Here is a 16,760-nt window from a genome sequence, read left to right as displayed (position 1 = left end):
ATGTGCATGCTGCCATTTTTTTTTTTTTGTCCTATCCTTGTCCGCAAAACAGACATGTGTAGGACATGTTCTATCTTTTTTTGCAGGCCAGCCGAATCATGTGTAGACCTTCATAGGTCTTGTGGCGTTCATGCCTCAGCGAGTCAGGACTGTTCTGGCTGCAGGTGGTCTTCATGTTACGGCTGATCGTTCGCCATCATTATACCCGTGCATTGTGACCCTGACAAATATTTGATTCCTTGAATCTGAAGAAAATACTGTTCAGCCGATGTCTTTCTGTCTTATCATGGCAGCTCGAGCCTCAGCACTCAGTCTATACATGACAGCATGACAAAGGAGGGTCAAACATTTATTTTGCCCTCATCGTTTTTTAACCCATTACTAATTGCGTTGTTGTTTGTAGTATGAAAAATCGGGTGTATCTTTTTGTTATTAAAGCTGGGAAGTAATTTCACGGTTGACTGGGAAAAGGCACACGAAGAGCGAGGAGCCCCAGAATCTTTACTTGGGCTAGCACTTAATTAGAACCATCTGTCAAGTGACAGGCGCCGGTGCTTTCTACTCTGACTGTACCAGGCTTTGTCTATTCACCATACGGGTATTTATTTTCACATAGATCGTCCATGGCTTTTCTCCTTTTTCTCTTTAGTACTTGTGTGAAGTGTGAATTGCCCATTTCTAGGAAATTACTGTTAACCAATTAGACCTAGTAAAGCACCTCCAGCTTATTACAATGTATGTGTGTATTACTAGACCAAGAATGTTTAATGGATTCTACCTTTGTTATTTGCTTGTTTTTTATCTATATGATTTTTATTTTATTTTTTTGTCCAATTTGTTCAGAAGGATCATCAAAAACATTATGTAAACACATGTCGACACATATGACCTATCCTCAGGGGGTTCAACTCCTGGCACCCGCCATTTCTAATGCTAATGCTTGAAGAGTCTGAGGCGCTCCAGTGATCACTGCACCCTCCTCACAGCATACCAAGTACAGCGCCATATATTGGATAGTGGCTGGGCTTAGTATTGCAGCCCAGGCCCATTCACTGAGCTGCACATAGGCCATGTGACTATGAACATGAAATCAGTGGCCTAGGAAGATATTGATTTCCTATCCGGTGGAGAGTATTGTACTCGGAAAACCTCTTTAGTAAGAAATCAGTTGTGTTAAAGGGCATCTGTCAGCAGTTTTGTACCTATGAAACTAGCTGACCTGTTGCTTGTGCGTTGGCAGCTGAAGGCATCTGTGTTGGTCCCATGTTCATATGTACCCGCATTGCTGAGAAACATTATGTTGTAATATATGCAAATGAGCCTCTAGGAGCAACGGGGGTGTTGCCTTTACACCTAGAGGACCTGCTCATTGAGGTCACATACATCCTACCTGAATACTGCCAGACATGTTCAGAATCTTTATTAGGGTTCCTGAAGACCATTTTCTGCTGTCTCCTATGTAGGTGATATCACAGTTGCGGATCCTGAGCCGAGCAGTCACTGCAGGATCGAAGTTTGACAGAGATTTGTGGTCCAATGAATTATCTCCTGTCCTCAATCTATGGAAGAAAATTAACCAGGTACGATCATACATGATACTCATACTAGAAATACTAATGTACTGTGGATCTTGCATATGAGGGCCCAGAAAACGATGCACCGACCTCTGACTGAAAAACATATCCGTGCATTTTGGCCAGGGGCATAACAAATTAACTATGGGACTCCATAGCAAAACTTGGAATGTGGCCCCACCGCAGGGATAATAAACAAAATTATGTCACAGTAAAGGATAATGAGCACAGTGATGTCACAGTACAGAGATAATAAACACAGTGATGTCACAGTACAGGGATAATAACCACAGTGATGTCACATTGCAGGGATAATAACCACAGTGACGTCACAGTACAGGGATAATAAACACAGTGATGTCACAGTACAGGGATAATAAACACAGTGATGTCACAGTACAGGGATAATAAACACAGTGATGTCACAGTACAGGATAATAAACACAGTGATGTCACAGTACAGAGATAATAGACACAGTGATGTCACAGTACAGGGATAATAAACACAGTGACGTCACAGTACAGGGATAATAGACACAGTGATGTCACAGTACAGGGATAATAAACGCAGTGATGTCACAGAACAGGATAATAAACATAGTGATGTCACAGTACAGGGCTAATAAACACAGTGATGTCACAGTACAGGGCTAATAAACACAGTGATGTCACAGTACAGGGATAATAAACACAGTGATGTCACAGTACAGAGATAATAGACACAGTGATGTCACAGTACAGAGATAATAGACACAGTGATGTCACAGTACAGGGATAATAAACACAGTGATGTCACAGTACAGAGATAATAGACACAGTGATGTCACAGTACAGAGATAATAGACACAGTGATGTCACAGTACAGAGATAATAGACACAGTGATGTCACAGTACAGAGATAATAGACACAGTGATGTCACAGTACAGAGATAATAGACACAGTGATGTCACAGTACAGGGATAATAGACACAGTGATGTCACAGTACAGGGATAATAGACACCCTGCACATAGGGTAAACATGCGCATCGATGGAAAGTTTACAATGGAAACGCATTCCGTTTTCTATGCCACCTTACATACATTTTACCGCTACCTGCAACTTTTGAGTTGAGATGGGCCCCCTTTGTTGTTGGGCCCCAAAGCAGCCTCTGTCTGCTCCCCTGGTAGTTACATTTCTTCTCCCTTTAAGAAATGAGCTGGGCTTTTGCAATAGTCGTCCTGGCAGTTAGGACTGTAGGTCCTTATATGTGCCAGCAGCTCTTCTGTTCTTTGGGAATGGCAATGTAGGATCTCGGCATCAGCCTTCAGATTCTGCATTGTCGCCCACTAATCCAATCTGCTGTAAGAAGCAATTATTTCCCTTGAGTGTTTAATTATATTTTTAATTTTTTGTTAACCATTGCCTCTTTTAACCTTTCCCTGGATCAATCTGTGCATAAAAAAAACAACATACTCCTTTTTGATAGCTTTGCGTGCTACTGCATTTATCGCACTTAGAGAATAATAGGGAACCCTAATTACATCGTTGATGATGTCACTGTGACTTTCTGAGCATAAAGGGGGGGAGTTTATGCAGAGAAGATGCAATCTGCTGGTAAGAGTGATCTAAGGGCTTCCTTTAATCATAAAATCACTTAATCATTATTTATTAATTGGGAATGGCAGTGAACACAAAGATTTCATATGTTCCCTGCTGACCTGACCCCCAGTAATAAAAAATAAATAATAATCTAAATAATTAATAGATATTGTAAACGGTCAAATAAATAAAAGCAGGAAAGATAATAAGGCTATGTCTTCTCTGACCCACAGGTTTTTAGAGGATTAACATCCAGTGATCAGACATTGAAGGGCTATTCCCATCTGGGACATTTATGATACGTTGATATGATATGCCATGCATGTCTGATAGGGGCAGGTCCCACCTCTGGCACGTGAAGAATGGGTCCCTGATGTGAATGGCGTTCCAACTGGGAACTTTTTTCTGATTATATAACAAAATGGCAGCACAAGCTTACTTTACGCTATCTCTAATTTTGAGCTCTCTTACTGAAGGTTCTCGGTCCTTGCAAGTGCGTTGTGTGTACTTTTCCACGACCATCTGGTAAACCAGCACCAGGTCCTATTGTTGCCGGATTAAAGGGTTTGTTTTATGAAGACAACCCCTTGTCAATATGCCCCTTTAGAGCATATGGACGTAACAGAGGCATACCTCCCAAGTTTTGGAAAACCCCAGAAGGGACAACTGCATCGTGCGGTGGCAGATTTCTTTACACCAAGCCATACCTCTTACTCTGCCAAGTGCATGTCTAGACATGACCAATTCTGCCCAGTGCCCTTTGTGCCATACACAGTAGTTATGTGTTCTTAGTGCCCCCACACAGTAGTTATGCCCCCTTACCTGGAGCCGGACCCGGGTGATCGGTTGATAGCACTGGGAGCTGCTCTCTGAAAGGGCATGTTTCTGATGGGACAACCACTTTACATTAATACTACTGTATCATGTTAGCTGCCCATGTGCAGAAAATGTCCACATCGAAGAGCTGATTGTGATGTAGCTAAGATTGTGTTTGTATGTTTTTTTTTTGTGATTTCATGTCACTGCTAAAAGGCCCAACTCGTAGAGAGATTGATTAATACAGAGGAGCGTTTTCAAAGGGTTTTAGAAACCATGAATATTCAGCAAGCAACAGCACCAACATTGGACTTGTGCCTGGAAAGTGTAGTCTTATTACTCACTTAGCGGCCTATAACATGAAGCAGTATAAATTGAGTATCACAAAGAGAAGATCACTTTTAGCTCCTGGAGTGGTGAGGAAATGACTTTCTGCTCTGAAGCACAGCCAGTGCTTAATTGTGTCGCGATGCATGCAAATAGTAGTATTATATGTTCAGGTTGAGTCTAAGCCACCAACATGTCGCACCTCATACCACAGCAGAGGTGCTCCTGCTATAATAATGAACATCATTTTGAAGACATTTCATGATTTTGAGTAATTTAATATTAAATGTATTTCAGCATTTGTGCAAAAAACGGAAGTTTAGACCTTTTCTCTTCACACCTAGAATGTGGTAATTACAGGGCCAGTTCTAGGTTTTCTGCTAGCTGCCTTGCAATGAACAAATTGTATCTCTATTCAGTGAGTAAGTAATCCTGCTATATCATCGCTAAATAATACAGCCAGTCAGTGAATAATACTTCCATTCAGTGGATGATTAATACCACCAAGTGAATAATTTTGTTATGGCCACAGTATGTGCCCATTGCCGCTTTGCTCCTCCCCTCCCAGTTTCTGGTGGCTCGGACCCACTGGCCTCGCTCTCCACCTTCCTGGCGGCCGCAGCCGCCGCAGTAGCTTTGCTGTCCCTTCCATGCAGACTGTGGCCTGCTTCTTGCTGGCATTGGCTCTCACTGGCTGTTTGGCACATACTCACCTAAAGAATTATTAGGCACACCATACTAATACGGTGTTGGACCCCATTTTGCCTTCAGAACTGCCTTAATTCTACGTGGCATTGATTCAACAAGGTGCTGATAGCATTCTTTAGAAATGTTGGCCCATATTGATAGGATAGCATCTTGCAGTTGATGGAGATTTGAGGGATGCACATCCAGGGCACGAAGCTCCCGTTCCACCACATCCCAAAGATGCTCTATTGGGTTGAGATCTGGTGACTGTGGGGGCCATTTTAGTACAGTGAACTCATTGTCATGTTCAAGAAACCATTTTTCTAGTCTTCAACAGTCCAATTTTGGTGAGCTTGTGCAAATTGTAGCCTCTTTTTCCTATTTGTAGTGGAGATGAGTGGTACCCGGTGGGGTCTTCTGCTGTTGTAGCCCATCCGCCTCAAGGTTGTGCGTGTTGTGGCTTCACAAATGCTTTGCTGCATACCTCGGTTGTAACGAGTGGTTATTTCAGTCAACGTTGCTCTTCTATCAGCTTGAATCAGTCGGCCCATTCTCCTCTGACCTCTAGCATCAACAAGGCATTTTCGCCCACAGGACTGCCGCATACTGGATGTTTTTCCCTTTTCACACCATTCTTTGTAAACCCTAGAAATGGTTATGCATGAAAATCCCAGTAACTGAGCAGATTGTGAAATACTCAGACCGGCCCGTCTGGCACCAACAACCATGCCACGCTCAAAATTGCTTAAATAACCTTTCTTTCCCATTCTGGAAATTCTGTTAGGAGTTCAGGAGATTGTCTTGACCAGGACCACAACCCTACATGCATTGAAGCAACTGCCATGTGATTAGTTGACTAGATAATCGCATTAATGAGAAATAGAATAGGTGTTCCTAATAATTCTTTAGGTGAGTGTATGTATCCTAACCTTCCCCAGCCAATGGCTGGATACTCTCGGGGACTTATAGGGGTTGTCTTACTTAAAGAGGACCTTTTTATGGTTTTAAATCAATTGAGATAAATACCTTTACTTGCAGGGTACCCCCAGCTGATGCTGCCACCCTGCCTGATTTTTTTAAGATATCGCTCTAATTCCCGCTGTGCCCCCCTGTATTTTGCGCGCTCAGTATGCTAATACTGAGCATCAGTACAGGGAGAAGGAGATGCCAGGGTTTCTCAATGGGCGTCTCCTCCTCCCTGGCTGTGCCGCGATTCAGTCACAGTGGAGAGAGTCACAGCCAGGGAGAAAAAAAAAAGCTCACCTTCTCCCTGGCTGTGACGGTCTCCACTGTGATTGGATCACGGCACAGCCAGGGAGGAGGAGACGCCCATTGAGAAACCCTGGCGTCTCCTCCTCCCTGTACCGATGCTCAGTATTAGCATACTGAGTGCGGAAAATACAAGGGGGCACAGCGGGGAGTAGGAGCGATAGTTTGGCAGCATCAGCGGAGGGTACCCACAAGTAAAAAGGTATTTATCTCAATATAAAACCATGAAAGGTCCTCTTTGAGCAAATAGCATTTATTATGTAGAGGAAGTTAATGCAAGGCACTTACTAATGTATTGTTATTATCTATGTTGCTTCCTCTGCTTGCTGGATTCATTTTTCTATCGCTTTATAGACTGCTTGTTTCCATGGTTATAACCACCCTGTAATCCAGCACCAGTGGTCGTGCTTGCATACTATCGGAAAAATCACTAACCTATGTGTGGTCCTATGTTCCCGGCCACCAGAGAGACCAGCACTTTTTTCCTATAGTGTGCAAGCACGGCCACCCCTCCTGGATTGCATGGTGGTTGTAACCATGTAAACGAGCAGTGTATAATGTGATCCAAGCAATATGGATAATTATAATGTATTAGTAAGTGACTTGTATTAACTTTTTCTACATGATAAATGCCATTTGCTGAAGTGAGACAACCCCTTTAAGGCCTAAGCAGTAGGTTCTAGTTCACTGTTTCTAGACTCGTCTGCCCGTCTACTGACTTCTGCCTGTTTCCTGAAATTTGACCTTTCTCTGACTGACCTGTCCTCTGCCTGATCTCCATTTTATCAGATCATATGAACTGTGCCTGCCTGCCTGCCCTGACCTTGTCCTGTCCCTAACTCCGGTTTTTACCTGATCCCTTGGTGCTCTGTACCTGTCATGCTCGTGTGTGGGAGGAAAAAACCAGCATAGGAGGGAAAGGGGATACCGGAATAAGGCCTGGAAACTAGGGAAGGAAGATGGATACCTCCTAGAGAAAGCCCTAACTCTATTCCTGACAGACAACAAGTATGAACAGGCCCCAAAGGTAGGCAAGTTTATACACCGGATACCTAGAAGCCTATCTCACCCTATAGGACCCTGGAACTAATGTCAGAACTGAGTCTACCTGTTCCTCCAAAGGGAAGGATGAACAGGAGTCTCCCTCAGGCCTAATGGCAAACAACAGGGAAAAGCAACACACACATATGTATATAAACAAAATACAAAAAGGAAAAGAAACACTTAACTTCAAAGAAGCTTTGGTAGCACCAGGAACTCAGCGGAGAACCAAACACAAGCTAACCACAAGTACAACAGAAGCGATCAACCGCATAGCATAGTGGAAGAAACAACAATAAATAGAGAAGGTTAAATGACCACAATAGCCACACCTGGGGAAAGAAGGTGTGGCAAGCACCAGAAACAACACAACCCTAATTTGATACAAAAGGAAAACATGGCAGTCTCACAGATCTCCTGCCACCTGTTGCGGAAACGTCCGTGACTGTACAGAACCCTTCTACGTGTGACCTCTGGGCACCCAGGACCAACCTTATCCAGATGAGACCTGTGAAAGGCTTTCACCAAACGACTGTCATTCACGTAAGATGCCGGTACCCACATGCTCTCCTCTGGTCCATAATCCTTCCAATGAACAAGATACTGAATAGATCTATGGAGAACTCGAGAGTTGGCGATCTGGAATTCCAAACTGCCGTCCACCATGACAGGAGACGGTGGCAAGGGGGACCACTCCAAAGGTTCAACAAATCTCTACAACAAAGATTTGTGAAACACATTATGAATTTTCAGAGCCTGAGGAAGTTCAAGACGAAAAGCTACAGAATTAATAATGGCAGTGATCTTATATGGACCAATAAACCTTTGACCCAACTTCAACTTAATATTTCTCGTGGACAGCCACACAAAATCACCCACACTTAGGTCCGGACCATTAATACGTTTCCTGTCAGCCACAAGTTTATACTTGTTGCCCATATTCATCAAGTTATTTAGAATTTTCCACCATAAAGAAGACAATGATGACGAAAAACGTTCCTCCTCAGGGATACCGGATATCCAAACCAGAAAATGGGCCAAATTGCGGGTGAAACCCATATGCCACGAAAAACTGCGACTTACCAGTGGACTCCTGTCTACGATGGTTTATGGCAAACTCTGCCAAAGACCAACACGAGGACCATTCCTCCAGGTTCTCAGAGATAAAACATCTTAAGTAAGTCTCCAGACTCTGATTAGTGTGCTCTGTCTGTCCATTTATCTGAGGATGAAAAGCAGAAGAAAAAGACAGTTGTACCCCCAGCCGAGTACAGAACGCCTTCCAGAATCTGGACACAAACTGAGATTCAATCCCACTATTCAAGACTACGTCGGACGGAATGCCATGAAGTTTCACAATATTGTCAACAAACACTTGTGCAAGTGTTTTAGCATTAGGTAAGCCAGGCAATGCTATAAAGTGCACCATTTTACTAAAACGATCAACTACCACCAGAATAACTGTCTTTCCAGACGAATTAGGCAGATCAGTAAAAATGTAAGTCCATGGTCTGGACAGGATGGGCAACGGAAGTAGAGATCCAGAAAGTAGAGTATGTGTCACCTTAGCGCGTGCACAGATACTACAGGCCAACACATAGTCCTCAACACACTTACACAACCCCGGCCACCAGAATCTATGAGAGATGAGGTCGGCAGTGGATCTACCCCCAGGGTGTCCCGTAAGAACCGTACAGTGATGTTCCTCAAACACCTTATGACGCAATTCTGATGGAACAAACAATTTCCCAGAAGGTCAAGACTCCTGTGCGTCTCCCTGAGTCTCTAGCACCTTCACCTCTAGGTCAGGGTATGGAGCAGATATCACCACCCCTTTTGACAGTATCGGACTCAGATTTTCTAAATCACCACCTCCAGGAAAACTATGTGACAAGGCATCTGCCTTGACGTTCTTAACCCCAGAACAATAAGTGACAAATTGAATCTGGTGAAAAACAAAGACCATCTGGCCTGCCTCGGGTTAAGTAGTTTAGCCAACTCCAGGTAAGCCAGATTTTTGTGATCTGTGAATACCGTGATCGGATGAATCGCCCCTTCCAGCCAATGACGCCACTCCTCAAAAGCCAACTTAATGGCCAGCAACTCTGTTACCCACATAATAATTTCTCTCTGCGGCAGAGAGTTTTTTTTTTTTTTTTTTAAAGAAAAATGCACATAGACACCATTTACCAGGTGACGGGCCCTGCAATAAAACTCCTAACCTCACCTTGGACGCGTCAACTTCCACAATGAAGGGTTGTGATACATCCGGCTGCACCAATATAGCACTCCTTAACTGAAGAAAAGGCTTGCAACGCCGACTCAGACCACACTGAAACATCCGTTCCTTTCTTAGACATGTCAGTCAAGGGTTTCACCACTGTCGAATAGTTCTGAATACATTTTCGGTAATAGTTGATGAACCCCAAAAACCGCATAAGAGCCTTCTGATTTTCAGGTCGATCCTAGTCCAATACAGCACAGACTTTCTCTTGATCCATTCGAAAACCTGAAGATGACAGCAGGAAGCCCAATAATTGCACCTCATGTACAGCAAAAACACACTTTTGCGTACAATTTATTATCTCTTAGAATCTGTAACACCTGTCTAACGTGATCCTGATGAGTCTCCATGTCTGGAGAATAAATTAGTATGTCATCCAAATACACAACAACAATCCTTCCCACCAGGTGATAAGAAATGTAATTCACAAAATGCTGGAAAACCGCAGGAGCATTGGTAAACCCAAAAGGCATGACCAGGTTCTTAAAGTGACCCTCTGGGGTATTAAAAGCCATCTTCCATTCTTTCCCTACGTTGATCCTGACCAGATTATATGCCTCCCTTAAATCCAATTTGGAGAACACCTTGGCATCAACAATCTGGTTAAACAAATCAGGAATCAAAGGCAGGGAATAAGGATCACGGACAGTAATCTGATTGAGCTCACGGAAATCCAGACATATTTTAAGGGTTCCGTCCTTTTAGTGATTAAAGCAGAAAAAGATGTATTCAGACAATTGTCAACGCAATAATCACCCCAATCTAGAATTTGTCTAGCTTGGGGTGATTGTCAATAGTTGTTTGGATTGTGCCTGCTTAACCACGGTAAACCCAGAACCACCGGAGCAGGGAGACCCTCCAACACACAACACAAGATTAATTCCTGATGAAAGTCACCCACTCTTAATCCGATGTCATGCACCATCTGAGATAAACAGTTCTGAGTTAGAGGTGCAGAATCAATAGCAAAAATGGAAATGTTTTTCTCTAATGCACTTGGAGACAACCCATGCATACGGATGAACTGAGCATCAATCAGGTTCACCCCTGCCCCACTGTCAATAAACACCTCAATCCCCACAGTCTTGGACTCTAGCGCCACCTCATCAGTCAGGAGAAATTTGGTACTACCGGGCAAAACTCTCCTCCCACCCCTCCAAGCGTCAGATGGGAATTAAACATCCCCATTTTTTTCTTTTTGAGTCTGAATGCATGGACATATATTGATAAAATGTCAATTCTGTCCGTAGAAAAAACACACTTCCTTCCTAAGACCAGAATGCTTAAAAGTGGATCCGGGAGTAGCCCCCCAAACTGCATGGGTTCTTCCCCGACATAAACCCAGGAGTATCTTCACCCAAAGTGTCAGAGGAAGACGATACGTTATGTGATTATGTACGTCCTGAGAGTGGGGCCCCCTAGACCTCTCTCTCATGCATTTATCAATGTGTAGTCCAAGAGACATAGCGGCCTCCAGAGACTCAGGATTCTCATGAAATGCCAAAGCATCCTTCAGCCTCTCTGATATTCCCTGACAAAACTGACTACGGAGAGCCGGATCGTTCCACTCAGTATCCTTAGCCCACCTCCTAAACTCAGAGCAATAGATCTCAGCAGAACACTCTCCCTGGTCTTGGCCAGGGAGGTCCGATCGGGGTCATCATAAATGAGACCCAGAGCTTTAAAAAATTCATTCACCGACCGGAGAGACTCCGATCTGGTCGGCAGAGAAAATGCCTATGACTGAGCGTCCCTCTTAAGCAACAAAATAACCATACCATCTCTCTGATTCTCATCCCCAGATGTGTGGACGTAGCCTAAAATACAATTTGCACGCGTCCCTAAACAAAATAAAATTATCACTTCCCCCAGAGAATCTGTCCGGGAGGGCAACTTTAGGCTCGAGACAGTACTGGTAACCACCACCACTAGGACCAGCAGTCTGTGGTCTCTGGATCTGCGAGACAGTCGAGCAGAGGTCAGCTACCTCTAAAGACAGCCCCTGCAGCTGTTCGGCCAGTGCAGCAATAGGATCCATGGCTGTACTGAAACAAGCAAAAATGACAGTTTTGGCAGTTTATAATGTCACGCTTGTGTGTGGGAGGAAAACACCAAACCGAACATAGGAGGGAAAGGGGATACCAGAATAAGGCCTGGAAAAAGAACATGGACACCTCCTAGAGAAAACTCTAAAGTAATCCCTAACTCCATTCCTGACAGACTACCAGTATGAACAGGCCTCAAAGGTAGGCAAGTTCATACACTGGGTACCTAGAATCCTATCTCACCCTATAGGACCCTGGAACTAATGTGAGGACTGAGTCTACCTGTTCCTCCAAAGGGAAGGATGAACAGGAGTCTCCCTCAGGCCTAATTACAAACAACAAGCAACACACACACACACATATATATATATATATATATATATATATATATATACACACACACAAAATACAAAAGGGAAAGGAAACACTTGACTTCAAAGAAGCTTTGGTAGCACCAGGAACTCAGCTGAGAACAAGACACAAGCTAACCACAAGTACAACAGAAGCTATAAACCACATAGCATAGTGGGAGAAACAACAATAAATAGAGAAGGATAAATGACCACAATAGCCACACCTGGGGAAGGAAGGCGTGACAAGCACCAGAAACAACACAGACGTCATTTGATCCAAAAGGAAAACATGTCAGATCAAACCACATCTTGCCAGTCTCCCAGATTTATTGCCACCTGTCACAGAAACATCCGTGACAGTACCCCTTTCTACGGGTGACCTCTGGGCACCCAGGACCAACCTTATCCGGATGAGACCTTTGAAAGGCTTTCACCAAACGACTGTCATTCACTTCAGATGCCGGTACCCACATGCTCTCCTCTGGTCCATAACCCATCCAATGAACAAGATACTGAAGAGATCTATGGAGAACTCCAGAGTCGATAATGTTGGCGATCTGGAATTCCAAACTGCTGTCCACCTGTCTCGGGAACGTCCGTGACCGTACCTGTGTCCCTTTACCTCCATTGCTCAGCAGTCACTTGAACAGAGATTTCTCCAAGAGGTAGCGGCCTGCAGTGGAGTCCAGAATCTTGTATAAGGGTTAAAGATTTAATACGAGGGGGGAACTTGGACAACATCCTTAGGAGTAGCCCCAACCCAAATCTGTTCCAGTAACACAGTGGATCCACCTCTGCTTTGTAACAAATACCACCTTTCTGTGAGTTAATATCTACATTCAGTAAATTAATAAAACCGCCATTCAGTGAGTTTATAATTTGGCCATATTGTGACTGAATATTACTGCCATTCAATTAATGAATATGGCCATTCAGTGAATAAATAATTCTGCCATACAGTGACAGGACACAATGACTACATATAATTGTAGGGTGGGTAAATTACAGTGCTAGAAAGCGCATTGTTAAATTGGTGAATGGACTGCGGTATGGCTCAGCCACAGCCAGACCTCAGAGCTGCTTGAGGATCCCCAAAAAGTTGTCTTCTGGCATAATGGATTAAGATGGAAATTCCCTTAACATTAGCCAGCGGATCAATAACTTTACCTGTAACCGGACGTAATTGAGAAGCAAAGTAAAATACTGTGGTGCTGAAACTACATCAATTGTTAAAGGAAATCTGTCACCAGGATAATCACTATTGAAGAAAAGCCTTAGCCTAATAGCACTTTGTACCTTATTTCCAGATGTGCGTTTGTTTCAGCAATAGAAAAATCTAGTTTTAATATATGAAAATTAGCCTCTAGGAGCAACGGGGGCGTTACCATTACACCTAGAGGCTCTGATCTCTCTGCAACTGCCGCCTCCCCCACACTTTGACTTATAGGCCCGGTTGTACACTGTCTGGCCCTGTCAATCATAATGCAGAGGGCGCAGCAGTTGAAGAGAGAGCAGAGCCTCTAGGTGTAACGGTAACGCCCCTGTTGCTCCTAGAGGCTCATTTGCATATATTAAAACTTCATTTTCCTCAGCAATGCGGGACATATGAACATGGGACCAACACAGATGCCTTCAGCTGTCAAGTGCACATGTAACAGGTCAGCCAGTGTCATAGGGACAAAACTGCTGACAGATGCCCTTTAAGTATGGATTACCCTGACACAGTACATGCACAGGATAACTGGGAGTTGCAGCAGTTACTGTGGTTGCAATTATTAGTGTCACCAATTGAAAACCAATACCAGGAGAGGTGGCCACATTTTGTTTTTACAGCGTCCACCATTGCCATGAAGATGTCCTGCTATGGAGAAGGCACAAGAAGCCTTTAGAACCCCAGAAAGCAGTGCTGTGGGAGATGGACCCTAACCTTTCGATTGACTTTGAATGAATTTAAAAATAATGATTTTGGATTTTAGATCTGTAATCAACAAATCTCTACCCACTTGGATGAATGTATTTTTCTTCTTTTTTTTTTTTATCAATCTTTATTTATTTAGTCATTATAAGTAGAATAACAAGCATGGACATCCATCCATATATAAGGCAAATATTAATAATCAATGAACAGAGAACAATGAGGCACGTTTACATAAGGTAGAACATAAAGATTGAGTACGTAAACCTTAATCAAATATGACAGCACACAGCTGCCTATAACTTCTGGAGGAATCGCATGTATAAAGTTATACAGAAGCTTGAATAATAAAATAGAAGGGAAGGAAAAAGGTGTGTCGTGTCTTCATGTTGGAGAAAGAGCCACACATATACAATGAGGTATCTGAAGAGGGGAGAAGATCAGTGCATGTGTGCGTTGAGTACAATTTCCGCCAAGGGGACCATTTAATCAAGAATTTGTCATGTGGTAGGATTGACCAGTTGGATTTCATTAAGCTCCCTCACTTTAGCAAGTATATCTTCTGTGTCGCAAAAAGACAGGAGGCCGCAATTGATGTCCCTGGGCTTCTCAGAAGGTAAAGCTTTTGAGCGCTGAGCTCTATGGGCTCTTTAAAAAATAATGGCGTCCGCTCTCTCTCCCCCCAATAGCTCCACGAACAGACGTCTAACCACTGCAGGGGGGGTCTTCCTTATCTAGAGCCTCAGGTATGCCGCAGATGCAAACATTTTTCCTGCGGCTTCTATTTTCTTGGTCTTCTAACATAAGCATGGATTCATTAATGTAAGCTGTATGTGCGGACAAATTCTCCTCCATTGCCATGTCAAAAGCTAGCAAATCCTGGTGTGAGTTTTCCAAAATTTCAAGTCTATCACCAATCTGGCGGACATCATCTTTTATGTCCGCTAAATCTGAAGCAATTGGGGCTAGCGCTCTTCTGAGAGCTTTCTGTAGGAAGCCTCAGGTAATAGTGAGGGACTCACCCACGTCCGATAATTCTTGGACGCTTTCTGCGTCTGAGGCCTCACTGAGCTGTTCTTCCTCCTGCTGTGCGGACACCATTTTGAATGCCTGAACCGAGGACTTGATTGACTGCTTCTGGAGGTATTTCTCCATTTCAGGTTGCGAGCGCTGCACTTTCGGAGTGCAACTTTGATCCCTTTGCCTGTCTCTTCCGCGTGTCTTCACCATTGTGGGAGAAAAACGCTGTTCTCAGGGCTTGATGAGGGTCTGTTGGCGGGAGAGCTCTTCTCAGGCGGCCACCATCGAGCTCGGTCTGGCACCGGCCCCTGAATGTATTTTTCTTTAATATTGAAAGCAAAAAAGTCAATATAACTAGACGTAAGGGCACCGTCCTTTTGGTGACAGGCCAGCCTTCATTTTAGGACATAACATTTTTTTTCTCTCTTCTTCAGTAAATTGAAGGCTTTTCTGTTACGATGAGATTGGAACTGGTTAATGTGATCTCATACTTTCCCCACTTGTAAATGGGATTTCTGTGTAAAGGAAAATCCCATCAACAAGAGACAGGGCTGTGTGATTACTCATTAATGGGTCAGCCTCGATAAGAAACCCAATCGGTGAATACTAGTAATGAAGTCACGTGAGTCCACTGTTTGGACATGTATGTGAAATAATAGTAACAGAAAATGTAGGAATTGGAGGATATATAGCATATGGCATCCATGTAATCTCTTCTGACTTTACTCGTAAAACACTTCGCTCGTAGGAATAAGAGCAGTACGTTTGTCTCCTGAGAGCTGAAAATGGCTATTTTTTTTCACGCTCATAAGCTTGTGTATAGTAAAAGCAAGCCGTCACAGTGCGCACCATGGATTCCTAGAAACAGGATTTGCCTCCCTGAGAATATTTAGTCAAATAACATTTATAATGACATTGCTGCCCAAAATATAGTCGTCCATTTTGGCTGTCAGTTCGGAGAATGTTTTTGAATTCCTGAAGAATTGCAAGACTCACAAAGTCCTTTTTTTATGCCATTACATGGTTTCATAGTTGGTAAGGTTAGAAAAACACATAGGTCCAACCTGTAATCCTGTCGTGTTGATCAAGAGGGAGGAAAAGTGGCTGTAAGACAGAGGAGGAGGCCAATTGGCTTATTTAGGGAGAAAAATTCCATCTTGACTCCGATCTGGCAAAATAATCTAAATAAAATCCCTGCGTGAGCATCCCATCTTCAGAAATCTGGTACCCATAGCCTGCAATCTTTTTTACATTCAAGAAAGACATCCTGGACCCTTTTGAACTTGTGCCATCACCACTAGTGTTGAGCGAATCGAACTTCACAAAGTGGACTTCAATCTGAATTTAAGGAAAAATTTGATTCACCGAGAAGCCGAATTTCCTCGTGCTCCTTTGGTAGTGAATCGATTTTACCTGAAATAGTAAAAAAAAACGTTATTACTATCCGCTATGAACGCGGCATCTGAGGGGTACGATTTTGGGGATCGGCGCTATCGCCGTTCCCTGTCATTGCACCCACTACTTACAAAGAAATGCGCTTCGTGACAGTTATTCGTAACCAAGCAAATTGTTTTTTTATAAATTCGGCGAAGCAGTCGACTCTAATTTTCAGATACTTCGCTCATCTCTAATCACCACCTCATCTGGGGGAGAGCACCATAGTCTCACCCTCACCACTCTTACAGTAAAGAATCCCCTTCTATGATGATGGTGAAAACTTATTTCCTCTAGATAGAGGATGTCCCTTACTCACAGTCCTGTGTATAGAAAGATGATCATTAGAAAGATCTCTGGACGGTCCTTTCATGTATTTGTACATTGTAATTGGACTTCTTCTAAGCTGTCTTT

General features: G+C 43.4%; 1 protein-coding gene across 2 annotated transcripts in view; it reads left to right on the top strand.

Annotated features, from left to right (window-relative positions):
• Positions 1–16,760, top strand: part of DYNC2H1 (dynein cytoplasmic 2 heavy chain 1) — a 478,712-nt gene that overhangs the window by 371,182 nt on the left and 90,770 nt on the right. For both annotated transcript variants that reach the window (XM_044284009.1, XM_044284008.1), the window contains one exon: positions 1,464–1,580. In XM_044284009.1, the coding sequence (XP_044139944.1) occupies positions 1,464–1,580 (117 nt within the window). The remainder of the gene's footprint in view (positions 1–1,463; positions 1,581–16,760) is intronic.

The sequence above is a fragment of the Bufo gargarizans genome, chromosome 3, assembly GCF_014858855.1.
Source record: "Bufo gargarizans isolate SCDJY-AF-19 chromosome 3, ASM1485885v1, whole genome shotgun sequence".
NCBI classification, from domain to species: Eukaryota; Metazoa; Chordata; class Amphibia; order Anura; family Bufonidae; genus Bufo; species Bufo gargarizans.
This window is presented reverse-complemented; position numbering and strand designations above follow the sequence as displayed.